The sequence below is a fragment of the Macaca thibetana genome, chromosome 9 (genome assembly GCF_024542745.1).
Source record: "Macaca thibetana thibetana isolate TM-01 chromosome 9, ASM2454274v1, whole genome shotgun sequence".
Lineage (NCBI taxonomy): Eukaryota > Metazoa > Chordata > Mammalia > Primates > Cercopithecidae > Macaca > Macaca thibetana.
The window spans coordinates 118,907,773-118,930,808 of NC_065586.1; the positions used below are offsets into that span (position 1 = coordinate 118,907,773).

General features: G+C 40.9%; 1 protein-coding gene across 2 annotated transcripts; it reads right to left on the bottom strand.

Moving 5' to 3' along the window:
* Positions 1-6,143: 6,143 nt before the first annotated feature.
* Positions 6,144-20,050, bottom strand: CUZD1 (CUB and zona pellucida like domains 1). Of its 2 annotated transcripts, XM_050805663.1 has the most exons (9): positions 19,756-20,050; positions 15,156-15,306; positions 12,994-13,208; positions 11,399-11,549; positions 10,826-11,043; positions 10,165-10,337; positions 8,697-9,088; positions 7,657-7,925; positions 6,182-6,436 (listed from the first exon to the last, which is right to left on the bottom strand). In XM_050805663.1, exons 1-9 carry the CDS (start codon positions 19,835-19,837, stop codon positions 6,264-6,266), a joined length of 1,824 nt encoding a protein of 607 aa, XP_050661620.1. In that variant the 5' UTR covers positions 19,838-20,050; the 3' UTR covers positions 6,182-6,263. The 2 variants fall into 2 exon arrangements, with proteins under 2 accessions (XP_050661619.1, XP_050661620.1); XM_050805662.1 differs by lacking the exon at positions 19,756-20,050 and having other exon boundaries at positions 6,144-6,436.
* Between the last annotated feature and the right edge of the window lie 2,986 nt (positions 20,051-23,036).

Sequence of the window (23,036 nt, forward strand, 5' to 3'; positions counted from 1 at the left end):
CTCTGCCTCTAAATTGGTATATTTAGACCATTTATGTTTAAAGTGATTCTTGATGTCATTGAATTAAAATCTACCATCTTGGTAACTATTTTCTATTAGTTGCATTTGTTCCTTGTTTCTCTCCTCACACTCCTTTTGCTGCCTTCTCCAGTTTTAACTGAGCATTTTATATGACTCATTTTATCTCCTCTTAATGCATCACTTCTTTTCTTTCTTTCTTTCTTTTTTTTTTTTTTTTTTTTTTTTTTTTTTTTTTTTTTTTTTTTTTGGTGGTTTCCCTAGGGTTTACTAATGTACTTTTAAAAAAAATCTAAGTTTGTCTTCAAATAAAACCACCAACACTTTTCATCTCTCTTTGGACAAAATACAATAGGCCTTTTGAAGGCAAGAGTTCTACCTAGAATTTAATTACTTTTTTTGGTTTTATTGTGTTTATTTTCTAGTTCCTTTCTATTTATGTCCAGGAATAGTGGTTTTTCCACTCATAGTAGTGTTAAAAAGTTTCTTTATGAAAGAAAGAGTGGGTAGTGGGAAGAACTCTATTTGCAATTCAGAGATCTGGGTCCATGCCTGATTATCTGGGTTGCAGTGAACTCATATCATGCTTTAAGTTAATCTTTTTGTCCTGGGGTTTTTCTCCCCATCAGATGCATCAAAGACAATACCTACGTCAACCTCCATCCCCGCCAGAAGAACATGGCTCGGTTCAAGTTCAATGCCTTCAGCTTTCTTGACAGCTATGATGTGGTATATCTGCAGTGTAAGGTTGCAGTGTGCAAAGTGGGGGACTATGCCTCTCTCTGCTCCCGGGGCTGTGCAGGACAGAGTAGGAGAGGTGCAGGCCCCATGGAGACCAAGGAAGAGCAGACTGAGCGTTTCCAAATGGTGGGGCCACTGGAGATCCACAAAGTCACTGCTCAGAGGAAGACTCTTGAGTGATTTCTGCAATTTCCATGTGAATCTGTAGAAAGCAACGTCTATTTCTCTTCAGTATGTTTGACCAATCAGAAGCTATCCGCATAGAGACAGGTCAAAGAAACAGCCAGAGGGGACTGTTTCTCTGAGGTTTGTTACTAAATAAATCTTCTCTGATTACTAAACTTCTAAGGCAATTACTCTCTGTGCCACCACAAATGCTACATTTTCTAATTCTTGTCTTAAAGTGTGCAAAATGTTACAAAGAGCAGGGTTTTCTCTCTATACTGCATTGTTCATTTAAAGATTGTCTTTTTAAGTTGACTGTTTAATTATCAGATGCTATTAAGTGGATCTCTGTTTTTATCCTCTGATGGTACGAGGATTTATTTTCAGCTCTTGCCAAGAGTCTTATGAAACATAAACTGTCTGTCACTCATTTTTTTAAACTTCACTCATTTTTTTAAACTCTACTCATTTTTAAAAATTCTAACTGGCTGCTCGAATCAAGCATGTCATTTACTCATCACAACAAGCTTTTACCATTTTGTTTCAATGGGAATAAATTGGACCTAGGCTTTGTTGGGTTTGGGTTATAGCTTGCAAATGAAAGACTGAAATGCAATCACAGGAACCACGTATCTGCTGTCTGAGCTGCTGATGCAGGGCAGGTGAGCCCCAAAGTGGAGCTTAGCCTGCGAGCGTTCTTGGTTTTGCCCATGGAAGAACTCAAGAGCAAGCTAGAGGTAGAAGAAAACAGCTTTATCAAAGAGGCAATGTTACAGGTCCAGCAGTGTGACAGCTCCATGACTGCTCCTGCAGAGCACGGCTACCCTGTAAGCGAAGAGTAGCAGCTCAGGCCAGTTTTGCAGTCATATTAATATTAATACTCACTTTTAATTGCATGCATATTAAGTGTTGGTTTGTGCATAAATTTCTAGACAAGGGGTAGTAACTGTTGAGTCAGTGGGTCATTGACATGGAAAGGGGCAGTAACTCCCAGGTGCTGCCGTGGCAACAGTAAATTGACATGGCACCCTGGTGGGCATGTCTGATTGAAAGCTGCTTCCACCCCAGCCCTGTTTTAGTTAGTCTCCAATTTGGTCCAGTGCCCGAGCTCCACCTCTAGAGTTGAATCCCGCCTCCTCCTTCACTACCAGGAGTTCATGTGGCCATGTTCTCAGTCTGTTTCCCAAATCCTCCAAGCATTTGGGAAACTTGAAAAGTACACATAAAACCTGAAAAGCAAACAAGGGAAGATTAGCTTATTCCAGCATCCTCCCAGAGAAGGAGAGCAGCATCCACTCTCATCTCTCATCTAACTTTCTACCTTAATAGAAAGAGACCTGTGCTAGACTCACTATCCTTGAAGGTGTCTTTAAAGAAACAGACTTGAACATAGTCAGATTTTTATTTTTGCTTGTCAAGAAATAATCAGTAGCAATATTTAAAAGATGGGTCCCCATCTCCAAGGACTAGTTCCCCTCTTAGTCAATAAATGGCATGCACAGGATGGGATGACAGTATTATCAAGTCCCCGATGGAGGAGGGCAGCTTTTGGTAGAGCCTGGGAGATAACCCTGAGGTCCTCAAGGTTAAAAATCTGACAAATGACCCAAGAAAGGGTGTAGCCTGTGAGCCGAACATCTGTTTCTTTACAAATTTTCCCTTCATCAACAACTGTCTTGGTAAAATATACTGGTATTTATTTTAATGAAGTTCCCTGCTTATACATATAAATTGATGAAATGTGATTACTGGACAATTCGGTGAAAATGATGTCTTTAAATCAGAGTTAATTATTTGTCCCTGAGTAGCTCCAACTTTAGTCAAATGAAACAATGATTTTAGTATTTGATGTGTATTTCATGCAAGTGCTTCAAATGAATAAAGGAGCTTTTCCAAGTAATTGTAGGCTGCTAGAGTTTCTACTTTCAAAGTCATCTCCCCATTAACTGTATTTATTCATAGCCCATAGCATGTTGAGGAAGTAGAAGCTAACATCTACCAAAACCTAGCGTTTTATGACTTTTAACAAATCCCTAATATGAAAAGTGTTGACAATGAAAGAACTAACATTTTAATAAACAGGGGTCCAAACGAACTTCCAGATCAGTTCCTCTTGGTGTGTGGTTCAAAGGATGAGATCCAGGAAGCAACCTCCAAAAGCATTCCAGGTGATTCTCAGAAAGGCTGAAGTTGGAAAGCCATGGATCAAAATGCACTTCACAGGAAAAAGCCTGCAATCAGGAAACACCAAGGGTACAGACCAAAAAGAACCAAGAAAAGCCTGCTCTCTCTAGCCAAAGGACCAGCAAAGGAGCAACCTAGCAAGACAGAAAACACTTGGATGAAAACTGTCCTACTCTAGCTAACTGCCCTGGGAAACACTGTGGTCCCACCTTCATCCCAGCCAGCAAACGTTGAGTGGAAAGCCTAGACTTCTGCCTTCCCCCAGCACTCCTTCTCTTCCCCTCTCTCATCCAGAGTGATGTCAGAGAAGGCAAAGCGGGGACTGGGATGCTCATCACCTCTAGGTGGTAATGAGACCCTCACCTGCAGCCCTCATGTCAGGTGCAGACCAGGTGGTGAGCCTAGACTTCCATTTTTACCCCTACTTGGAAGGGATAAGACACCCTTTTATTCTATCCTGGTTAGAAGAGGCCCAATGGAGAGCCAGGACTTTCACCCCAGCCCAGCAGTAATGAGGTGACCCCACCTGCCTCGGGAAAGCAGAGGCAGCCTGGATTCCACCCCGCTGTGCCCCACCCCGCCCCTCTAGTTTGCCTGTGCCTGGTATTCCATTGCCCATCTCTTCGTTTTTAGCTTCTCCAAAACACTATGTTAAGCAAGTCTTTTGAATACAATATAGAGTTACTTTGTAAAATACTCTGAAAATCCATCCCTTTTAGGAGGTGAGTAGAATGACTGCTCTAGGGTGACACCCAGATGTCCCATCAGAGAAAGTCACTCATTCTCCAGGCTGCTGGGAGTGTTGGCGGCTGGCGGCTCTTGGTGCCACCGCTCGCCAGGAATTTCCCTTAGCTCAAGGCTGTTGTCTAATCCAAGTTCGCAGCCCCTCCACCCTCAGGCAGCCCTCAGTCAATGACTGATCCACAGAAGCATAGAAAGGGCTGAGCACCGTGCCTCAGTGGGGCCTCTCGGAAGGACAGAGCAGCCCCAGGACACCCTGGGGGAATGGCTGGGCCCCCGCTGCTGCAGCTACTTCTTTGTGCACCAACTCCCCTGCCTGCTTCGGCTTCCCTTCTGGGACACAGGCGCTGATCCCGAGCACACCCCTGAGGAAGTCTCCTGTATACTAGCCTCTGTGTCAGAGTCTGTTTCCCCAGAACCCAACCTATACCAGGTGTGGCCCAGGCATATTAGAAGCAGATTCTGGAACAGGATTTTGGAGCTGGCAGTAAGAACTTCTCGCTGGTGGTAAGTGGAACATGGATGGCTCCTAACTGCAAACACATTCTCTTTTTTAATCCTCACCACAGGTGAGGATTAAAAGGTGACCTAGCTCATGTAACCCACCAGGTAAGTGGGAAGAACTAGAACCCAGGCCACCCACCCCAGACCTAGGAACATTTATCACTTCACTTCTCTGGAGTCCTTTCTAAAGAAAGAAAACTTAAATAGTAGCACACATATTGATAATGCATATGCACTGATATTGGAGATATACCTCAATAGCTCCACTACAAATGATCTTATGATTCTTGGTAATATGATTTTACACCATCTAGTGAGTCGCAATATTTGATCATTTTCTCAGCATTACACTTTTGTGCGCGCTATGCATCTGAATCCCTACCATGTTGGCCAGCAGAGAATGTCCAGTCATTTCCTGATAGAGAGATGACTGAAGGGCTGTGACCAGACCAGACTGTTTTACAAGCATTTAACCTGATTTGCCCATTCTAATTAAATGTTTAGGGGTTTTCACGTTAGGTTAAAAAATAACTTTGCAGTCATTCAACTTAGGCTACCTGGATGAACATAAAAAAGAGTCACTGTGTGGCTGCCTGAGATATTAATATTTAGGAGATTGACATGGAGATATTGAAAAGAAAATGGGGAAGATCTGTTGTGATTTGGAGCTAGAAAATCAATCAGTGTCCCAAAGGCATGTTCTGTGAGGGCAGAGATTCTGTCACATCCACCATGTATTCTCTTCAGCATCCTGTAGATGCAATGCATGTTTAGAAGGAAGGAGAATGCCTTTGGGCATTTGGGAATGTGGTTACCTGTTCGGATGCATATTAGAACCTGAAACTACGTGTGTTGTTAGATGATGAGAGAGAGTTGTGTTGATCATCTAGGGTGATTAGATTCTATGTTTTCATGTGTAAAATCAGTGCACACTGGGGTCTTCAATTGTATTTGTTCAGCCACAGTAAATGGGAAAGTGTAAACCCAAACTGGCTACTAGTTGAGGACAATGAACCTTTGGCTTTGGCGCTTGATGATGAAGGGGAAGAAAAATGTTTTCATCTCATTAACCCAGAAACGGTATGAAGTTTCTCATTTTATGCTCACATTTGTCTATCCAGAGCCCTTTCCTGAAATGCTTACAGTGAGAAATGGTGAGGCTCTGCATGAAAGCAGGAAGGCATGTGGATCAAGGAGACTGCGGTTCTCCTCACGCTTTAGTTTCAGAAATTGTAACTTTTGATGTTTCAAAGAGTAGCATATTTGCATCTAAAAAATAAACACATCTATCTTTGAAGGCTACTTTTCTTAAGTAAAAATAACCCTTTTCACCTAATATTTGGTTTAAAATGCTTTGTATTTATAAAAGGAGGTGTTAATTCGTGTAAAATTTTTTTTTTTTTTTTTGAGACAGAGTTTCGCTCTTGTTGCCCAGGCTGGAGTGCAATGGCGTGATCTTGGCTCACTGCAACCTCCGCCTCCCAGGTTCAAGTGACTCTCCTGCCTCAGCCTCCTGAGTGGCTGGGATGACAGGCACGTGCCACTGCACCCGGGGCTAATTTTTGTATTTTTAGTAGAGACGGGGTTTCACCATGTTCATCAGGCTGGTCTCGAACTCCGGACCTCAGGTGATCCACCCACCTTGGCCTCCCAAAGTGCTGAGATTATAGGCGTGAGCCACATGCCCAGCCTCATGTAATATTTTTGTATCTTTAGTTCCTAAAATGAGAGCCAACTGGCGTGGTATTTATTTCCATCGTCCTGTAATGAAACACGCTGACACAGTGACATGCAGGCCTGTGTGTCACTTTCAGGCCCTTCCTAATTTATTCATAATATATGTAGCCACAAGGTAGCATTTCCTTTGGCATCCTGGAGGAACGTGTCTCACTTAGGGTTGGACCTGTTGGTTAATAGTTCTGCAGCTTCTGGTATTTGTAGTATGCCCGTTGATTTACAAAATGCCTCACTGTGATTGTGGCTACAATCACTACATTCAGAACTAGAACCATGAATGAAAACAGATGCAGACTGTTGAAAGGCTGGTTTGGAGTTTCTTCTGCATGTGTTTCATGCTGAAATCCTAAAATGGGAAACAAGATGAAAATCACTTTTTAAGAAGTGTTAACATTATAAAATGTTGGTAGCTTTTATAATACCTGTACATATCCTATGACTCATATATGAGTTAATGTATAACACACAATGCCACCACAATATAGAGGAACCATTATCAAATATTTGAATTCATTTATATTTATATTTAATTTTAAACTCGTTTCAAACAGTTGACTTAGTTTGGTTTCTTGATATCACGTGAAAAATGTGTAAAACTCAAGCATAACAGTCTAATGGAAATGCAGCTTCACTTACTAATGGTCACTGTTGCTCACTGTTGCCAAAATACATTTTGTCAACAGAAAAAAAAAATTTGTTTGTTCCCTTGAAATAGGAAAAAGATACTTTTCTCATATTGATGGTATTTCCATAATGACTTCCATTTATAAATTTTCAACTAATTTCAGACCAGTGTCTATAGATACACTATGTAAGCCACTTAGTGAATGAGTTTATAAAATTACTGAATTTAACTTCTGTTTGTTTTTCTGTTTTTGCCATAGAAATATTTTGTTACAAATACTTCTTTATCGTGCTAATAATAATGAATAAATACAGAGATCATAAGGTCCTTTAATGCCATTTTCAACTAAAATAACTTCTTACCGTTTTTCTTTCATTAAGGCTTATCTTAAGCCATTTAATTATGAACCTTCCTTGAGTATTTACCATCATTCCTTTCATGTATCTGGGCAGATCTCAGGTTTCAAGCCTTTCAAAAGAAGCAGGGCTGGCCTATGTTAATATAATAGATTCTTTGTTTTTTTTTTTAAAAAAAAAAAACTTTTTTTCAAATAGGCTATTATGTGGAATGCTGGTTCATTTTATTTTACCCATTTAGGAGTTAAAATACATTGCTTTCAATTCAATTATCTGCTATGGCATCTATAATAAGGAGTCAGGAAACTAAAGGAAACTTGTTTTTAGAGATGAGGACATTATACTTAAACTCAAAATCCAAATGAATGGCAAACTATCAGTGTATCATATGCTTACACTGTACATAGTATGCATATTATCAACTGATGGAAATAAATACTAATCCTGTATACTTAAAATTCAACTTATTTGTTAAAGCTCCTATTATAAATCTCTAAACTGTACATGCTTAAGAGTTACTGGATTTAAGCAGCATTTTATGAGCCATGATGTGCTTTTTGATCATGAAATAGCTTTTTGTCTTACCTGAATTACCACTTGCACTTCGATCCCTTTTCAGACGAATGGGTCCTATGATGGAATCTGTTTTCCATTTATATGAAGAAATGTCTCGTTTGCTTCTGGAGACACAACCTTGACTGCAGCGAGACTGGTGGTCACTGCTATCACATATCAAAACTTTACATTGCAGATACACGGAGCTCAAACTTCTCAAGAATTTAAAAGCATTAAACTGGAATCTCCCATAGTGTCCAAATAAGGGATACACCTTACAAGTCTCATCTCGACTACATCTGGAACAGAATTTATGAGCATGTTTAGAAGATACAGACAAATTCAGTCTTTTCCATTCCAAAAATTTTCTCTGAATTAAGTTGTGAATCCAAAAATCTCTCGTGAAAGACAGTGTCTCTAGTTTACACTACAGTGTGTTAAGACTATAGATCTGATTCCTGGGTAAGATAGCAAGGTTCTTTCTAGCTCTAAAATTCCTGGTCCATATAACTTAATCAGAAAACCAATACTTATGTATTGGAAGTCAGACTTCTTTCCTTACATGCTTATCATTAATGTATCAGTACAAATGACATAGTTAAAATCCAACAAATTGTAAGGAAAAAAGGAAATTGTTCCTTTCAAATAAGAACTTTCTACATTTTTTCTTAAGGATGCTACATGTGTTTTACTGATGGTGTTGTATTTTAAAGATAATACACATGAAATAATCTTCTAGGTTTTGCTTCACAAAAACCAAAATGTGCAAAAAACAAAAACAAAAATAGAGCTTTTATAACAAAAATAAATTTGTTTCTACCAGCAAATATTTTGTAAATTCACTTAAAATTCTAGAGGATATAAGCTGTATCTGCATAAATGTTTAAATTTAAATTATTCATAATCGGTACATAGTAATTGTATTTTATAAAATGATTAGAATAAATTTAATGAAATTTCATGTAGTACTAGGAAAAATGTATATATATACAACACAAAAAATTACTTTATTGAAATTATTATTCCACAGGAAGAAATACCATACATACATCAGTTACATTAATACATACCCACTCTTGATTAGGTCATAGGTTGGAGACGCAAGGTCAGAGGTGGGAGAGGCTCTACAGGTATCCAGAAACACCACCAAATTTGGATCTGAGGTGTGCAGACTAACTTGAACAAAAAGAGTTTGGTTCAAATCCACATAATATGGTGACTCGAGTATAGTCTTTTCAAATGAATCGGATTCAAAAAAAGCCATGCTTGTGTTATATTTGCCCAGTGCATTTTGATTTTGTATTACATCATCTTCTGTTATGTATATCAACCCCACTGTAGAATTATGTTCCATTTCACACTTCACAATAATCTGGAGTTGTTTCTGACGGGTGATCACTTCAGAAGGTGAGGATGCAGAAAAGGTGATTATATTGGTGTAAGTAATTGACTGATCTTCTACCTGCAGAACAAGATAGAATTCAATTTTTATATTTTAAATCCAGTAATATTTTAGAGCATAGATGTGGATAACATTTGCAGGTACAGATATAATTTTCTTAAATCACGAGGTAACAGCTTTCATGTCAGAATACTATAAACCTTAAATGTATTTCATTGAAGAAATATTCTAGGAAAGAAAGAAAGAATGAGATGAGAAATACAGCTTGTATTACAGAGACCTGAAGATAGAATCAGACAGAATTTTTTTCAGTTACAGTAAAATCCATTTTGAATGCAAATTTCCAGTCTTGAGAAGACATTAAACCTTACTATATATTGCTTTCCTTAAGGAGCTTTAAGTTAGTGTGGCTAACGGGGCAGTTTCCAAAATATATGTAGACCAAGGGTCTGCAAGAGGAAGGCCCTTAGCTGCCTTCCCTGGGGGTTCACAGTGTAATAAAGCCTATGTGTTCATTTTTAGCAAGATACGATGATTTACTTCTGTCTTTATCAATTCCTCTGGATTAGCCACCATTCTTTTCAATTAGGTTATTATTTAATGTCTGAGGGAAAAGTTTATGGTATGTATCCTAAAGAGACCAAAGGTTGAAAATGTTTGAAATCTTGAATGGGACTTCTAGAAAAATGTAGAACAAATCACAAACTTCCAGTAATATCCTTCAGGTTTCATTTTTTTTAACATTTTATTTTCTGTCTTTAAAAGGAAAAGAAGAAGATCCTAAAAATTCAGCTAGATCTTCACTAAATACAAGGTGTAAACATTTTGTGCATAAGTGTTACTGGTAGGTTATTAAGCCAACTGCATATAGATGTTCAAACTCTCTTTAGTGAGTTTTCAGAGTTCTTTACCTTCTGGGAAAGATAACCCCACTTGTCCTGAAAATGAATCCAGCAATTTAGCAGCTATGTATGAATGGGTATGTGCACTAATATGTCTTCACATGCTTCTCATGTGGTTAAGCCACTAAAATTTGGGGGCTGTTTGTTACAGCAGCTAGCAAGCATTACTCTGACTGCATTGCTCAACATGCACTCAGCATTTGACAAAATCCAGCTATCAGTATTTCACTTTACCTTTCTGATTGTACCACATCCATTAAGAGGGATAGAAAATTCCACAACATTTGATAATTTTGGTCTGCAAGTTGGGTCTTTTAGTTGTAAGGTATTCCCATTAGAGTTAAAAGCCTCTAGGTAAGATTTGCTTATAATAACTCTCATCCTGTCAGAAGAGCAAGTTAAAGATGCTGTCAGGGAAAAAAAAAAAAAAAAAAAAAAAGAATGGTCATGTTTATGCCAGCTAGGAATGTTGGATCTTGAAGAGCTATGTGTATAAGTAAATATATAAGAAGTCAAAAACATTTTGCCCTAAATAGTAACCATAAGTTTGAGATAGCCAAGCAGTTGATTCACCTTTTACTGTGTTCATTGTGACCTTGTTTAGAGCTAGAATCTGCAAACCTGATGTTTTTAATTGTGTCTTTGCAGAAAGAATTAAGGGAAACAGTCCATATTATCTGCATAAATTTTTTTCAGGTTAATAAAATCATTAATTTCCTCTTGCATTAAGCAATGCACAGAAATGATTGTCAAGCTTAAGATTATGAATATGTTCCCAAGTATATATGACATGCTTGCAAATAGGAATAGCCACAGGTAGGCTAACAATGAACAGTTTCTATGTATGCAATCTTCAGAGGGCTCAAAATAGCTAAGAACATAAAACATGACTTACTAGTGTTGATGTTTTCTGCATAAATTGAGGTGTAGGAAGCAGAAAAGCCCCGGTAAGAATTGGCATAATCTGTAGACAACACGACAGTCAGAGAGTTTGATGACGATTCGAAGGTGGGAGTCACACGGCCACAGACTTGTCCAATCAGGCCAGAGTTGGTGGAGGGGCCATCATAGATGGCAAGAAAGTCAAATTTGCACTGTTTGTCTATTTCTAGGCTAGAGAATGAGGGCCTCTGGTGAAAAAGAGTTTCAAACCAATTCAATTCTATTTTCTAACATCCCAACAATCCTACTCTTAAGTGATTATGGATTTTTTTTTTCCTTCAATGGTATCTCAGGTTTACGAGGACAAACCTGGGGTTTTGATAGTCCCTGACAAGGACCTCAGAATCTTCAGAAAAATAGTCAACTTAGTTCAGTGGAATAGCATCACTGTTTTCCTTTCTTCATCAGTTCTTTGAAAAGGGCCCATATATGGGAATTACATATGATAATTTCTCTTCCCCAAATCCCCCAGTTGCCAGGTGGGTTTACTGCATTTGTTCCAACAGAATTGGGCAGCAGTACTTACAAAATCTCTTTGAAGTTTAGTTTTATCTTGTAACCTTTCTCCACTTGTATGTGCCATACACAATAAGCCAGCTCAGGATGCGGATTTGGGTAATTGGGGCTGGTGAAGGATCCTTCCAAGGTATCCAGGTAACCGCCACAGTTTGGAATAGCTGAAATGGATGTGAAGGTGGTCAAGAATGAACATCAAAATAGTGACTGCTTTTAATTTCTGTGTCGTGCATCGAGCTTAACACGTCTCTCCTGAGTATGATTCCATCTCCGTCTTTCCCATGGGTCACATATTGAGGTTTTCATCCTTTTTTATCATTGAAATTTCTGCCCACTGGTGCAGAGCAGAGAGGGAATCTTTATACTATTGCCAAATGAATCATATTAAAGTTGTGCTGTAAGATGTGTTGCATCTGGAGAGACTCCCATTACCTGAACTGCACCATAGAAAATAAAGTCACACCCTCCCTTGAAGGCTCTTCCTCACTCTCACCAGCTCAGCTTTCCAGTCTCATCAGCCTCTGTTCTATCCTCCCTTTCTCCCCATGACTCCTCAGCTGTCAGCTCCAGTAGAGGTGAGTGCTCTTCCCTGACTCCCCCTCCACCTACCTCACCATGCTATTGTTCAAAGCTCAGCTCAGAAACAGCCTTCATGAAGCAGCCCTTGGTCTCTCCTTTCCCCAGTAAGTACATAAGGAAGCAGCTGGACAGATGAAATGGGGAGAAACAATGCAGAGAGCTCTTTTTGGAGATGAAAATGGTTTAGATTGGCTGAAGCATAGGGTGCATGCCAGGCAGCAGCTAGAGGCAAGGCTTGAAAAGGTGGCCTGGGTCCAGCTTGGGAAAACCTTGACTGCTGCACTCTGGAGATTGGATGGTACCAAGAAGTCAGTGGTTTCAGGAGGAGAGTGACATGGTCAGCTCTGGGCCTTGGAACGAAATCCACAGTGGAGCTCTCCTCATGAATCCACTTGCAGATGTTCTTGGCATTCTGCTTTGGATCACAGTGGAATGTAGGTGCCGTGAATGCAGAGCCCTGTAAATGTAGCCTCCAACCACCTGACGATCTTAAATTTCAGTAGTGAGACCAGAGATTTCCAGCATGCACTCTCCAATCTTCGTTGTCAGAATCATCCGAGGGACTTGTTAAACATGAAGGTTCAATAACCCCAACCAAGATCTAAGGAATCAGAGCATAGGGAGGTGCGGTCCCTGAAGAAGCATTGCAGAAGATACTAGGGTTACTATTAAACAGGCTGAATGTGGAGTCTCTGCTTTGGGGCTCTAACACAGTACCCCTCAACATGTAGCCATCTGATCAGCCCCTTGTCTCTGCCTCATCTGGGAACTGGTTAGAAAGGCAAGATCATGTGCTCCACCCAGAACCAATGAATCACAATATCTGTGATGGGGCTGGGATCTACGATTTAACAAGCTCTCCAAATGATTCTTATGCACAGATGAGTTAGAGAACTACTGCTCTCTCAAATAGAAAAGACTCTGAGAGAATATACTCAGACTGAAGATTATAAGAACCCAGACAGGAGAGTGTGTAACCTGTGCTTGCAGGAGATGTGAGTGAAGGCTGTGTAAATGATGACTTACAGGTGTTAGGAGAGAAGAAGTAGTAGAAGACAAAGACAGTTCGTTGAATTCTTGCCGAGTCAGTAACTATTTGAAACGTCAATGTACTGGCTGATGATTCAAATACAGGAACATAGTCGTTTTTACTGCAGACTTGCCCTAGCAGAGGCCCATTACTGGAGGTTCCGTCAAAGACTTTAATGTTTTCACTTTCACAGCTTCCATCTGGATCAAGCCTGTGGACAAAACACAACCGTGGCTGGAGAAGTGTCACAAGCAAAGGGGGTTTGCAGAGCAGAGTCCATTGCTCACCTAGGCATGTAAATTTACAAAGTAGTGGCACATCTGTTTTCATTTAAACGTCTCCAAGACCAATCACCAATCCCACCATCCTCAACATCAAATCACAAACTGTCAATTTTAATGGGCACAGGGAGGTGAACTGCTTTGCCTATGTCTCGTATCAAGTAAATGATGAGGATGGGCCTGGAATCAGAATTCCTTTCCTTCTACCTATTTCTATCTCTCCTATTCCCCATGTCCATGTAACTCTTTAATGAACCTTCTTGTTTAAAATTGTTTCCCATTGACGCTTGATATCCAAGGCTATTGAAAGGTGAAGCAACTCTTCTTCCACAGCCACCTTTCCCAAACCTTAGCACCTCCCTAGTTGCTCCTTCCTTCCCTTATATCACCACCACTTCCTCATTCTGAAGGGCAGTCCCATGCCCTGCATTGGACAGGATGGCCCAGGGTTTTAGTTTGCTGCCCATTCTGACAGGGTCTCCCCAAATATCCTCAGAGGACATATGTCCAAACTTACAGGAAGTAATACAACAGTAGAGAAATCTGGGTTCTCTTTCTACTTTAGTCACTTACCTGCTGTATAAAATTAAATCAGTGATTTAACCTTTCTTGGCTTCAGTTTTCTCATCTGTAAAATGGGGATATCACAGCCTACTTCTCATTATTGTGTGAGGTTTATAATATTCTGAATATGAAGCACCTGCCACAGGCCTGGCACACAGGTGTGCAATAGATGTTAAATGTTAATTTCTCGCCTCCCTTGCTCTACCCACACTTTCTCTTCCCCTCTCTCCTTACACAGCAAGAATAGCATATATGTTTCTCAGCAACCATTCCAGTAAATTTGAGGGCTCTTTTGCTTTTTGAAGGATAAGTTAAATTCCAGCTTCAGTGGTACAGGGCTACTATGGTTCTCAAAAGTGTGGTACTTGGACCTGCAGCATCAACATCACCTGGGCATTTGTCAGCTATGCAGATTCTCAGGTCCCACACACTCCAGCTGAATAAGATAATAGAGACTCCAGCTATGGGGCCCAGCAGTTGTGTTTTAACAAGTCTTCCACATGCTTCTGATGTATGATCAAGTATAAGAACCACTAGGACAGGCGTAAGAGTGGGGGCTCTGGAGCCGGGCTGCTTGGATTCAGTTTCTATCCCATTTTTATTATTTTTTAGTCTTGGACCTGGTAAGTGACTTCTCTGGGTTTTCTCATCTATAGAATGGGGATTAGACTGCGTCTGGCCAGAGGGTTGTTGAGAGGATTAACTAGAGACAGATCTCAGGAAACACTGAGTGTCTCTGCAGGGCAGAGTCGCGTTCTTAGCTTGGCCTCACACTGGGGTCACCTGGGCACTTATAAAAAGCACTTATAAATGTATACTTATTTCAAAATAAAAACTATAAAATAAAAAATATTGATGCCTGGAGTCTACCTCCAGAGATTATAATCTAATTATGTAGTGTACAGCCTGGGAGTCTGGGTGTGTGAAAGCTCCCCCACATATTCAAATGCATAGCAAAATTTGGAACCAAAGTTTAGTGTTTTAAGGCCAAGAAACTGGAACTAGACCAGCTAGGTTCTAACTGTGGTCATGCTATTCACTATTTGTGTGACCTCAGACAAGTTCTCAACCTTGCTGTGTTCGTAGTACTATTATAGTGCTGACCTTGAAGGACCTCTGTGAGCCAGTGCCAGGCACACAGCCATTATCAGTGACTACCAGCCATCATCCCCATCACCATCATCATCAGGATGGTTGTCAGTGTCACTACCAGCTCTAGCAGCAGCTGAATTCTTTCTACAGAGAGACCCCTACCTAACCCAATGTGGTCAGAGCTTGATATCCCTTATTAGGAAACTAAAGCTTCTACTTACTGGATATAGGAAAAGATAAGTCTGATGCTTTTGTTTTCTGGTCTTTCTATTGTCCAGGTGCAGTTCTCACTGGGATTGAGTTGCAGGATCATGGCTTTGTGGGTCTCTGCCATATTGGCACCCCCTAGAGTGACACTGCAGCTTGAATTGCCTGTTAGAGACCACAGATGGCACTGAGGAAAGTCAACAACAGACCCTTTCCCCTCCCTGAGAGATTAGGAATCTACCTCTCACATGTAATATACATAGAAGCAGGCAGCTAATTGTGGATGGCACTTAGCTTACTCCAAAGTAAGTCAAAAGCAGTTGACTTCTCCGTCTTGAACCGTTTGAGGAGAAGTATTTATAACTTCTCTACATATAGTCCATAAAAGAGACTATATTAGGACCTGAAGAAGGATGGTTTGTATTTTTAATAGGTTTCCATATGAACATGTGTCTTTATTTCTCTAGCATAAATACCTAGGAGTGATATCACTGGGTCATATGTTAAGTGTATATTTAACTTCATAAGAAACTGCCAAACCATTTGCCAGAGTGGCTGTTCTATTTCATAATCCAACCAACGATGTATGAGAGTTCCAGTTGCACCACATGCTAATCAACACACACTACTGTCAGGTTTTTGTATTGCTTTGTTTAGCCATTCTAACAGATATGTAGCAGCATCCCATCATGGTTTTTTAACTTGCATTTCCCTAACAGCTAATGACATTGAACATCATTTCATGTTCTTATTTTCCTTCTATATATCCTTTTTAGTGAGTATCTCTAAGTCTTCTGCCCTTTTTCTAACTTAGCTTTTTGTTTTTATTATTGGGTTTTGAGTTTTTATATATGCTGAATACAAGTCCTTTGTTGCATCTGCAATTTGAAAATATTTTCTCCCAATCTGTATCTTGTCTTTTCATCCTCTTAACAGTGTCTTTCCCAAAATAAAAGTTTTAATTTTTTTATAAAGTCCAATTTAGTAATAATTTCTTTTATGGGTTGTGCTTTTGGTGTCTTGTCTAAGAACTCTTTGCTTAACCCCAGGTTACAAAGATTTCTCCTGTTTTCTTTTTTAAAATAATATAGTTTTACATTTTACATTTAGAACTATGATCCATTTTAAGCTAATTTATGGATAAGAAATGAGGCTTAGGTTGAGTTTATTTTTTGCATATGGGTGTCCAATTGTACCAAGACCATTTGACGAAAAGACTCTCCTTTCTCCGTTAAATTGCCTTTGCACTTTTGTCAAAAATCAATGGACCATATTTGTGTGGATCTATTTCTGAACTCTCTATTCTGTTTCAATTTTCTGTGTCTATCCTTTTGGCAAACCACACCTTCTTGATTACTGTAGTTTATCAGAAGTCTTAAAATTAGGTAACATGAATGTTCCAACTTTACTGTTCTTTTGCAAAATTGTTTTGGCTATTCCAGTTCCTTTGCTTTTTCATGTAAATTTTAGAGTCAGCATGTCTTTATCTATTTAATATTCTTACTGGGATCTTTATTGAAATTGCACTGAATTCATAGATCAACCTGGGGGGAAAAAAAGGATGGTTTTTAAAAGACACTTGATTGCTAGAATGTATAAATAATTCTTACAATAAAATAATTAAAAGGCAAATAATCCAATTTAAAAAGGACAAAGAACCAGAATAGACATTTTTCCAAAGAAGATCTATAAATGGCCAATATGCACATGAAGATATACTCAGCCTCATTAGTCATCAGGGAAATACAAATCAAAACCGTGAGATATCACTTCATATGCATTAGGACGGCTAGAGTCAAACACAGAAAACAGCAAGCATTGACAAGGACATGGAGAAACTGGAATGCTTATACACTGCTCATGGGATTGTAAAGTGGTACAGCTGCTATGGAAAACTGTCTGGCAGTTAGTTCCTCAAAAGATTAAACATACAGTTATCATAACCCAGCAATTCTACCACTAGGCATATCCCCAAAAGAAATAAAAACAAATGTCCACACAAAAACTTGTATACTATATTCATTGCAACGTTAGTCCTGATAAGTCAAATATTCATCAATTGATGAATAAATAAATAAAATGTGGTCTATCCATACATTGGAATATTACTCAGCAATAAAAAGAAATGAGGTACAGTTGTCCCTTGGTGTCCACGAATGATTGGTTCCAGGACCCCCTGTGGACACCAAAATCCATGGATGTTGGAATCCCTTATGTAAAATGACTTAGTGTTTGCATGTGACCTATATACATCCTGTACACTTCAAAATATCTCTAGGTTATTTATAACACAATGTAAATGATGTGTAAATAGTTGTTATACTATATTGTTTAGGAAATAACGACAAGGAAAAAAGTATGTACGTGTTCCCTAACCAACTATTTTTTTTCAAATGTTTTCAATTCATGGTTGGTTGAATCCATGAATGCTGAACCCACAGGTACTCAGGGCTGATTGTACTGATACACGCTACAATATATATGAACCTTGAAAATATTATGCTAAGTGCAAGACCATATATTACATGATTTCATTTATGTGAAATATCCAGAATAAGTAAATTTATAGAGACAGAAAGTAGAGTAGTGGTTTACTTGTGCTGGAGACATCAGGAGAAATGGAGAGTGACTGGTAGTGAATACAGAGTTTCTTTATACATATATATACATATATATATATACACACACACACATATATATATATATGTCCACACAAAAACTTGTACACTAATATTCATCGCAACATTAGTCTATATATATTAGTCTCTATATAAAATATATAGTTATAGATATATTAAACATTGGTCTATATATAGAGACTATATATATAGACTATATATAGAGAGACTATAGACTATATATAGAGACACTATATATATAGAGAGAGAGAGAGACAGACAGACAGACAGAGTCTTACTCTGTTACCTATACTGGATTGCGATGGCACAATCATAGCTCACTGCAGACTCAAACTACCGGGCTCAAGTGATCCTCCCACCGCAGCCACCAGAGTAGCTGGGACTACAGTCATGTACCACCATGCCCGGCTAAAATTTTTTTTTTTAATTTTGTAGAGTCGAGGTCTCACTATGTTGTTCAGGGTGGTCTCAAACTCTCAGCGTCAAGCAATGCTCCCATGTCAGCCCCCCAAAGTGCTGGGATTGTAGGTTTGAGCCATCGTGCTGAGCCTGAGACCGTTTCTTTTGGGGGTGAAGAATATGTTCTGGAATTAGATAGTGGTGATTGTTGCACAATTCTGTGTATATACTAAAAAACACTAAATTGTATACTTTAAAATGGTGGATTTTATGGTATGTGAATCATATCTTAATAAAGCTGTTATTGAAAAGGAGAAAGAAGAGAAGAAAGAGAAAAGGAGAAGAGGAAAAATAACTGGATCCTAAAGATAAACTGTTAGCAGTGAAATTATCCAGTAAGGGGCTGGGCGTGGTGGCTCACACCTGTAATCCCAGCACTTTGGGAGGCCAAAGCGGGTGGATCGCTTGAGCTCAGGAGTTCAAGACCAGCCTGTGCAACATAGTGAAAATTCTTTTCTATAAAATTTTTAAAAATTATTTGGTAAATTCTTATATTTTTATGTACATTGTCAGATAGGCACACATAAAATTATTACTAATTCAAAATCCCACCAAGATTTTGACTAATGGTCAAAAACCCCACCTACATAGGAACAAAGGTTTATTTTTATTTATTCTCCCATATACTCTCATAACCCCATCCACCCAGAAACAATCATCACTAAAACCTTGGTGTAAATTCTTCCACACCTTTTCCTTTCCTCTTCTATTTCTAGATGTGTAAAACGCTTGAATGTATATATTTCAAACATAAGAACCATCATATGATACAAACTTCAGATCTTTCTTTTTCTCTTAATGTGATCTATGGACACATTATAGATCAGAGTCTTTTTTTTTTTTTTTTTTTTTTTTTTTTTTTGAGACAGAGTCTTGCTCTGTCACCCAGGCTGGAGTGCAGTGGCATGATCGCAGCTCACTGCAACCTCCATCTCCCGGGTTCAAGCGATTCTCCTGCCTCAGCCTCCCGAGTAGCTGGGTCTACAGGTGTGCACCACCACACCTGGTTAATTTTTGTAATTTAGTAGAGACAGGGTTTCACCATGTTGGCCAGGCTGGTCTCGAACTCCTGACCTCGTGATCCACCCTCCTCAGCCTCCCAAAGTGCTGGGATTACAGGCATGAGCCACCACCCCCAGCCATCATTTTTTTTTAAGTTGCCAAAACCAGTGTTCCATTGTATGGATTTACCATAACAGATAATGAAAATTCGTGTTGTAGTTTACAATTATCTAAGTGCACATATTTATACAGATATCTTTGGACACTTTTATGCTTATTTCCAAAACATAAACTCTTAGCAGTAAAATTACCCAGTAAAATTCTATACGCTTTTGATATGTTTATGGTCATTGTCAGATGAGCCAAATAAAATTAGAACTAATTTAAAATCCCCCCCAGGAGCATTAGAGTACATTTTTCTCTGAACTGGGGCCACTTCGAAAAATTTTGAAAGAAGCCTCTTAAGAGAAGAATTTCTCTGTTTTGGTGAATAAATCTGGTTCAATTTTCTTACCTTCAGCCTCTGCCATTGTCAACTCCGCCAAACAGGAGAGAATTAAGAGGATCAGTGGCATGAGCCTTTTTACAAGCTCCATTTTGGCAAGGGACTGAGCAGCCTTAAAGACTGGCAGCTTTTATAGCCTCTGTGTTACATCAGCTTTCTGGACACCTCCAGGGAAACGTCAGTTCCAGCCATGCAATGGGGTAGATTTGTGTGAGAATAGAGCAGCTGTGTGACTGGTTTCTTATCAGCAGTCCCCACAGTGAGGGTTCCCTCTCCTCAAATCCTTCCCGGAAGGGTTGACACCCAGTGGAAGCTCTTTGTGGGGATCTCCAGCAGCTGGTTCCCAGCAGGCACTGAGTTATTCTCCATGAAACTGATGGGGAGCTGTGCCTTTCTTCTGTGCCTGCACATCACAAACAGGTGGCCTCATTGACATCATTGAAGTCTTCAGGGCTCTGCTTTGAGAAGAGAGCGTGTAGCAGAACAAAGGCCAGTGGGGCAAGGCAGGTGGTGCAGCACCTGGGCAAAATCTGGGTCCAGCTGGGACATTCAGATGCCCTGCCAGTTGGCTAACCCTGTGGGGGAGGGGAAGAGGGTAGGGATGAAGAGAAAAAGAGGACAGATCCAGATTCCCCTACGGGGATTTCTAACCAGTTATGTCTGGAGAGGCTGAAGCAGGTGAATTAGTCTCTCAGGCATGGTGTTTTGCAGCCGAGAGAAAGAAATCCTAGTGTCTACAGTGAGACTGGGAGGAGCAAGTGGTGGTGGGTGGGGGCTGCCCTCTTTTCATTCAATCAGTAAATATTACTTATTGATCTAGGGCCTAAGCAATATAGAATTGAATGTGAGAGACGCAGTCCTGCCCTCATGAAACTTGTATTCTAAGTGGAGAGTTAGACAACAAAAATAAATGAAGAATTCAAATGGTGAGAGGAGCTATGGATACAATAAACAGGCTGACTGCATAGATGGTGGTTGCCTTGGGGTGGGGAGGAAACCTGACAGTGAGAAGGAGGGCATCTTGAGAGATGAAATCGGAACAAAGGCAGAAAGATAAGAGGGAGGCATTCATGGGTGATCTGAGCTTGGGGCTTGCATCTTAGGCAAAAGAGAGGGCAAGTGCACAGGCCCTGAGGCAGGGACCAGGTGGGCACACCTATAACAGCACGGAAGAAAGAACAGCCTGGCTGGACATGAATGGGAGGAATGAGCTGGGAGGGGAGGATGGAGAGGAGCAGGTGAAGGTCAGATGGGGAAGGACCCATAGGGCAAATGAGTCTGGGTTTCACTCTAAGTTCAGGTGGAACATATTGAGTGGACAATGCCAGGACTGGCTACTTTCTGAAGAACCTTCGTGCAGCTCTGGGGAGGTCTGACGCCCGTGTAGGCTGAGTCTCCTAGGGTGAAACCTTCTGGCTACCGTCAGCCCCTCTGTGTTGTTCTGACGGTGCTGAAGCCCAGGACACCTCCCTAGGGAGAGCACAGTCCTACGCCGTGACCCAGGGGATCCATTCCTTGTTGGGTCCTTGTAGGGGAAAGGCAGCATCTGGGATGCTCAGGAGGAGCTTGGACATTCCCCAAAGCCCCTGCCTGGCTCTGCTCCACTCCTGTCTGCCCGGGCTGGTTGTGGATGACGCAGGACTGGGTGTCCTGGGGTGAGTTAGCAGGGCACAGGTGTTTGAGACTGGGGACCCTTCTGGTTACTAATCGCTTGCAGCTGTGTCCATGAATACCCACCCCTACCCTGGGCTCTCCCTCTGAACCCCTCTTTGTCACCCATGGCTGGGATCTCCAACATCCCTAATCCATCTCCACTGAGTGTGAGAGTTTCGTGGCCACACTCTTCAGGTGGCCCTGGTAAAGGACCCAGGCTTCCAGGTCCAGTCAGGAGAGAAGCCACCTTGAGGCCTCTGGCAATTTCCTGGGGACCATGGGGTGCTGTGGGGTCACCCTGCATCATCTCACTGCTTTTTCCCTGTCACCTGTGCAAGTCCCCACTTCACATCAAGGACACAGCGGCTCAGATGAGTAAAGGGACTTCTCCTGGTGAAGGCCAAATTGGGATGGGAACTGGGTCCATAGGGCTCTAAAACCCATGTGTGGTGCTCTGTCCTCCTGCTAATGGGGGTATCCTGAAGACCTTTGTCCCACCTGCCTCCCTCACAGCCCCTGCAATACCTGCACCAGGAGTAATCACCCACATGGGGAGGCCCTGGCACAGGCGTCCTGGGTCCAGGCACTGGGCCACCCACTGTGTGTGGTAACAGGGGATTTGTATGTGCTCCATCTGTCAGAGCTTGCTGGTGACAAGAGAAAATCAAAGGCAGGGGACGGAGACAGTGCCCAGAAACTTAAGGGGGACAGGTGACCTCCGGCTGGAGGCTGCCCGGATTTGGCCTCTTCCCAAGCATGCTGGGGCTGGAGGCTCAGCCTCCAGGAAGTGCTCGGCCTCTACAGACAGCTTTTCCACCCACATCTGGCCCGTTTCTGTGCCTAGATGTCACAGCTGTTTCCTTCATTTGCGACTTCTGTTTTCCTTTTTACCCTCTTTTAGTAGATTACCATCTGTTACTAGCTAATAATTCTTCACATTCAGTATACATGTGAAAGTCACAAGCAAGGGTTTAGTTCATGAGAGGAGTGGACATGCGGTTACAGATGGGGAATCATGCTTAGAAAGGGGTTCCAGGAGGCTCAAGCGCAGGAGCTGGAACAGAAGGCAGCTGGGAGTAGAAATGGGGAGTGGTGCTTCCTGTCACCTGTTGTGGTCAGGGAGTCTGGGCTTTGGCCTTTGGCTGGTGGTTGGTGTTACAGTTGAAGATGTTGATGGCTGGATCAACACACATCACTGTTACCGTGATCCACGAAGGAGTCACATGCTCTGGAGATTTGGGGATTGCAGTAGGATGAAACTGGTTTTCAAAAGGTCCTTTTGAGGTCACTGAGCTCAGGCCTATCTTACACAGGTCAGACAACTTTAACACAGGGAGATCCTGCCTGGCTCCTCTCACTGTCTTGGATAAATGGACAGGACAACAGGACAGGTGTCAGGACATGACACCATTTTCTGCGGTGGATGTCAACCATCCAAGCTCTCACGAGAGCTAAATGAGTGACTCCAGCTGGACGAGATCAGCTGGGCGGAAATTGGAAACGTCATAAGAACAGTGTGCATTTTCCTTCTCGGGTGGGAGATGTGCTGGACACTTTTATTCCAATTCTCTTTCTTCTATTGCAATGCTACAAGCTAATTTCCGCCACATTCCAAAGTGAGTAATAAATATATTTAA

Coding starts and splice junctions, on each gene's coding strand:
- CUZD1 (XM_050805663.1), bottom strand. CDS start 19,837: ATGGAGCTTGTAAAAAGGCTCATGCCACTGATCCTCTTAATTCTCTCC. Junction 11,044..11,398: donor CTAAACTTCAAAGAGATTTT/GTAAGTACTGCT, acceptor CTCATTCTCTAG/CCTAGAAATAGACAAACAGT. Junction 6,437..7,656: donor AAGTGCAAGTGGTAATTCAG/GTAAGACAAAAA, acceptor TTCCCATTTTAG/GATTTCAGCATGAAACACAT.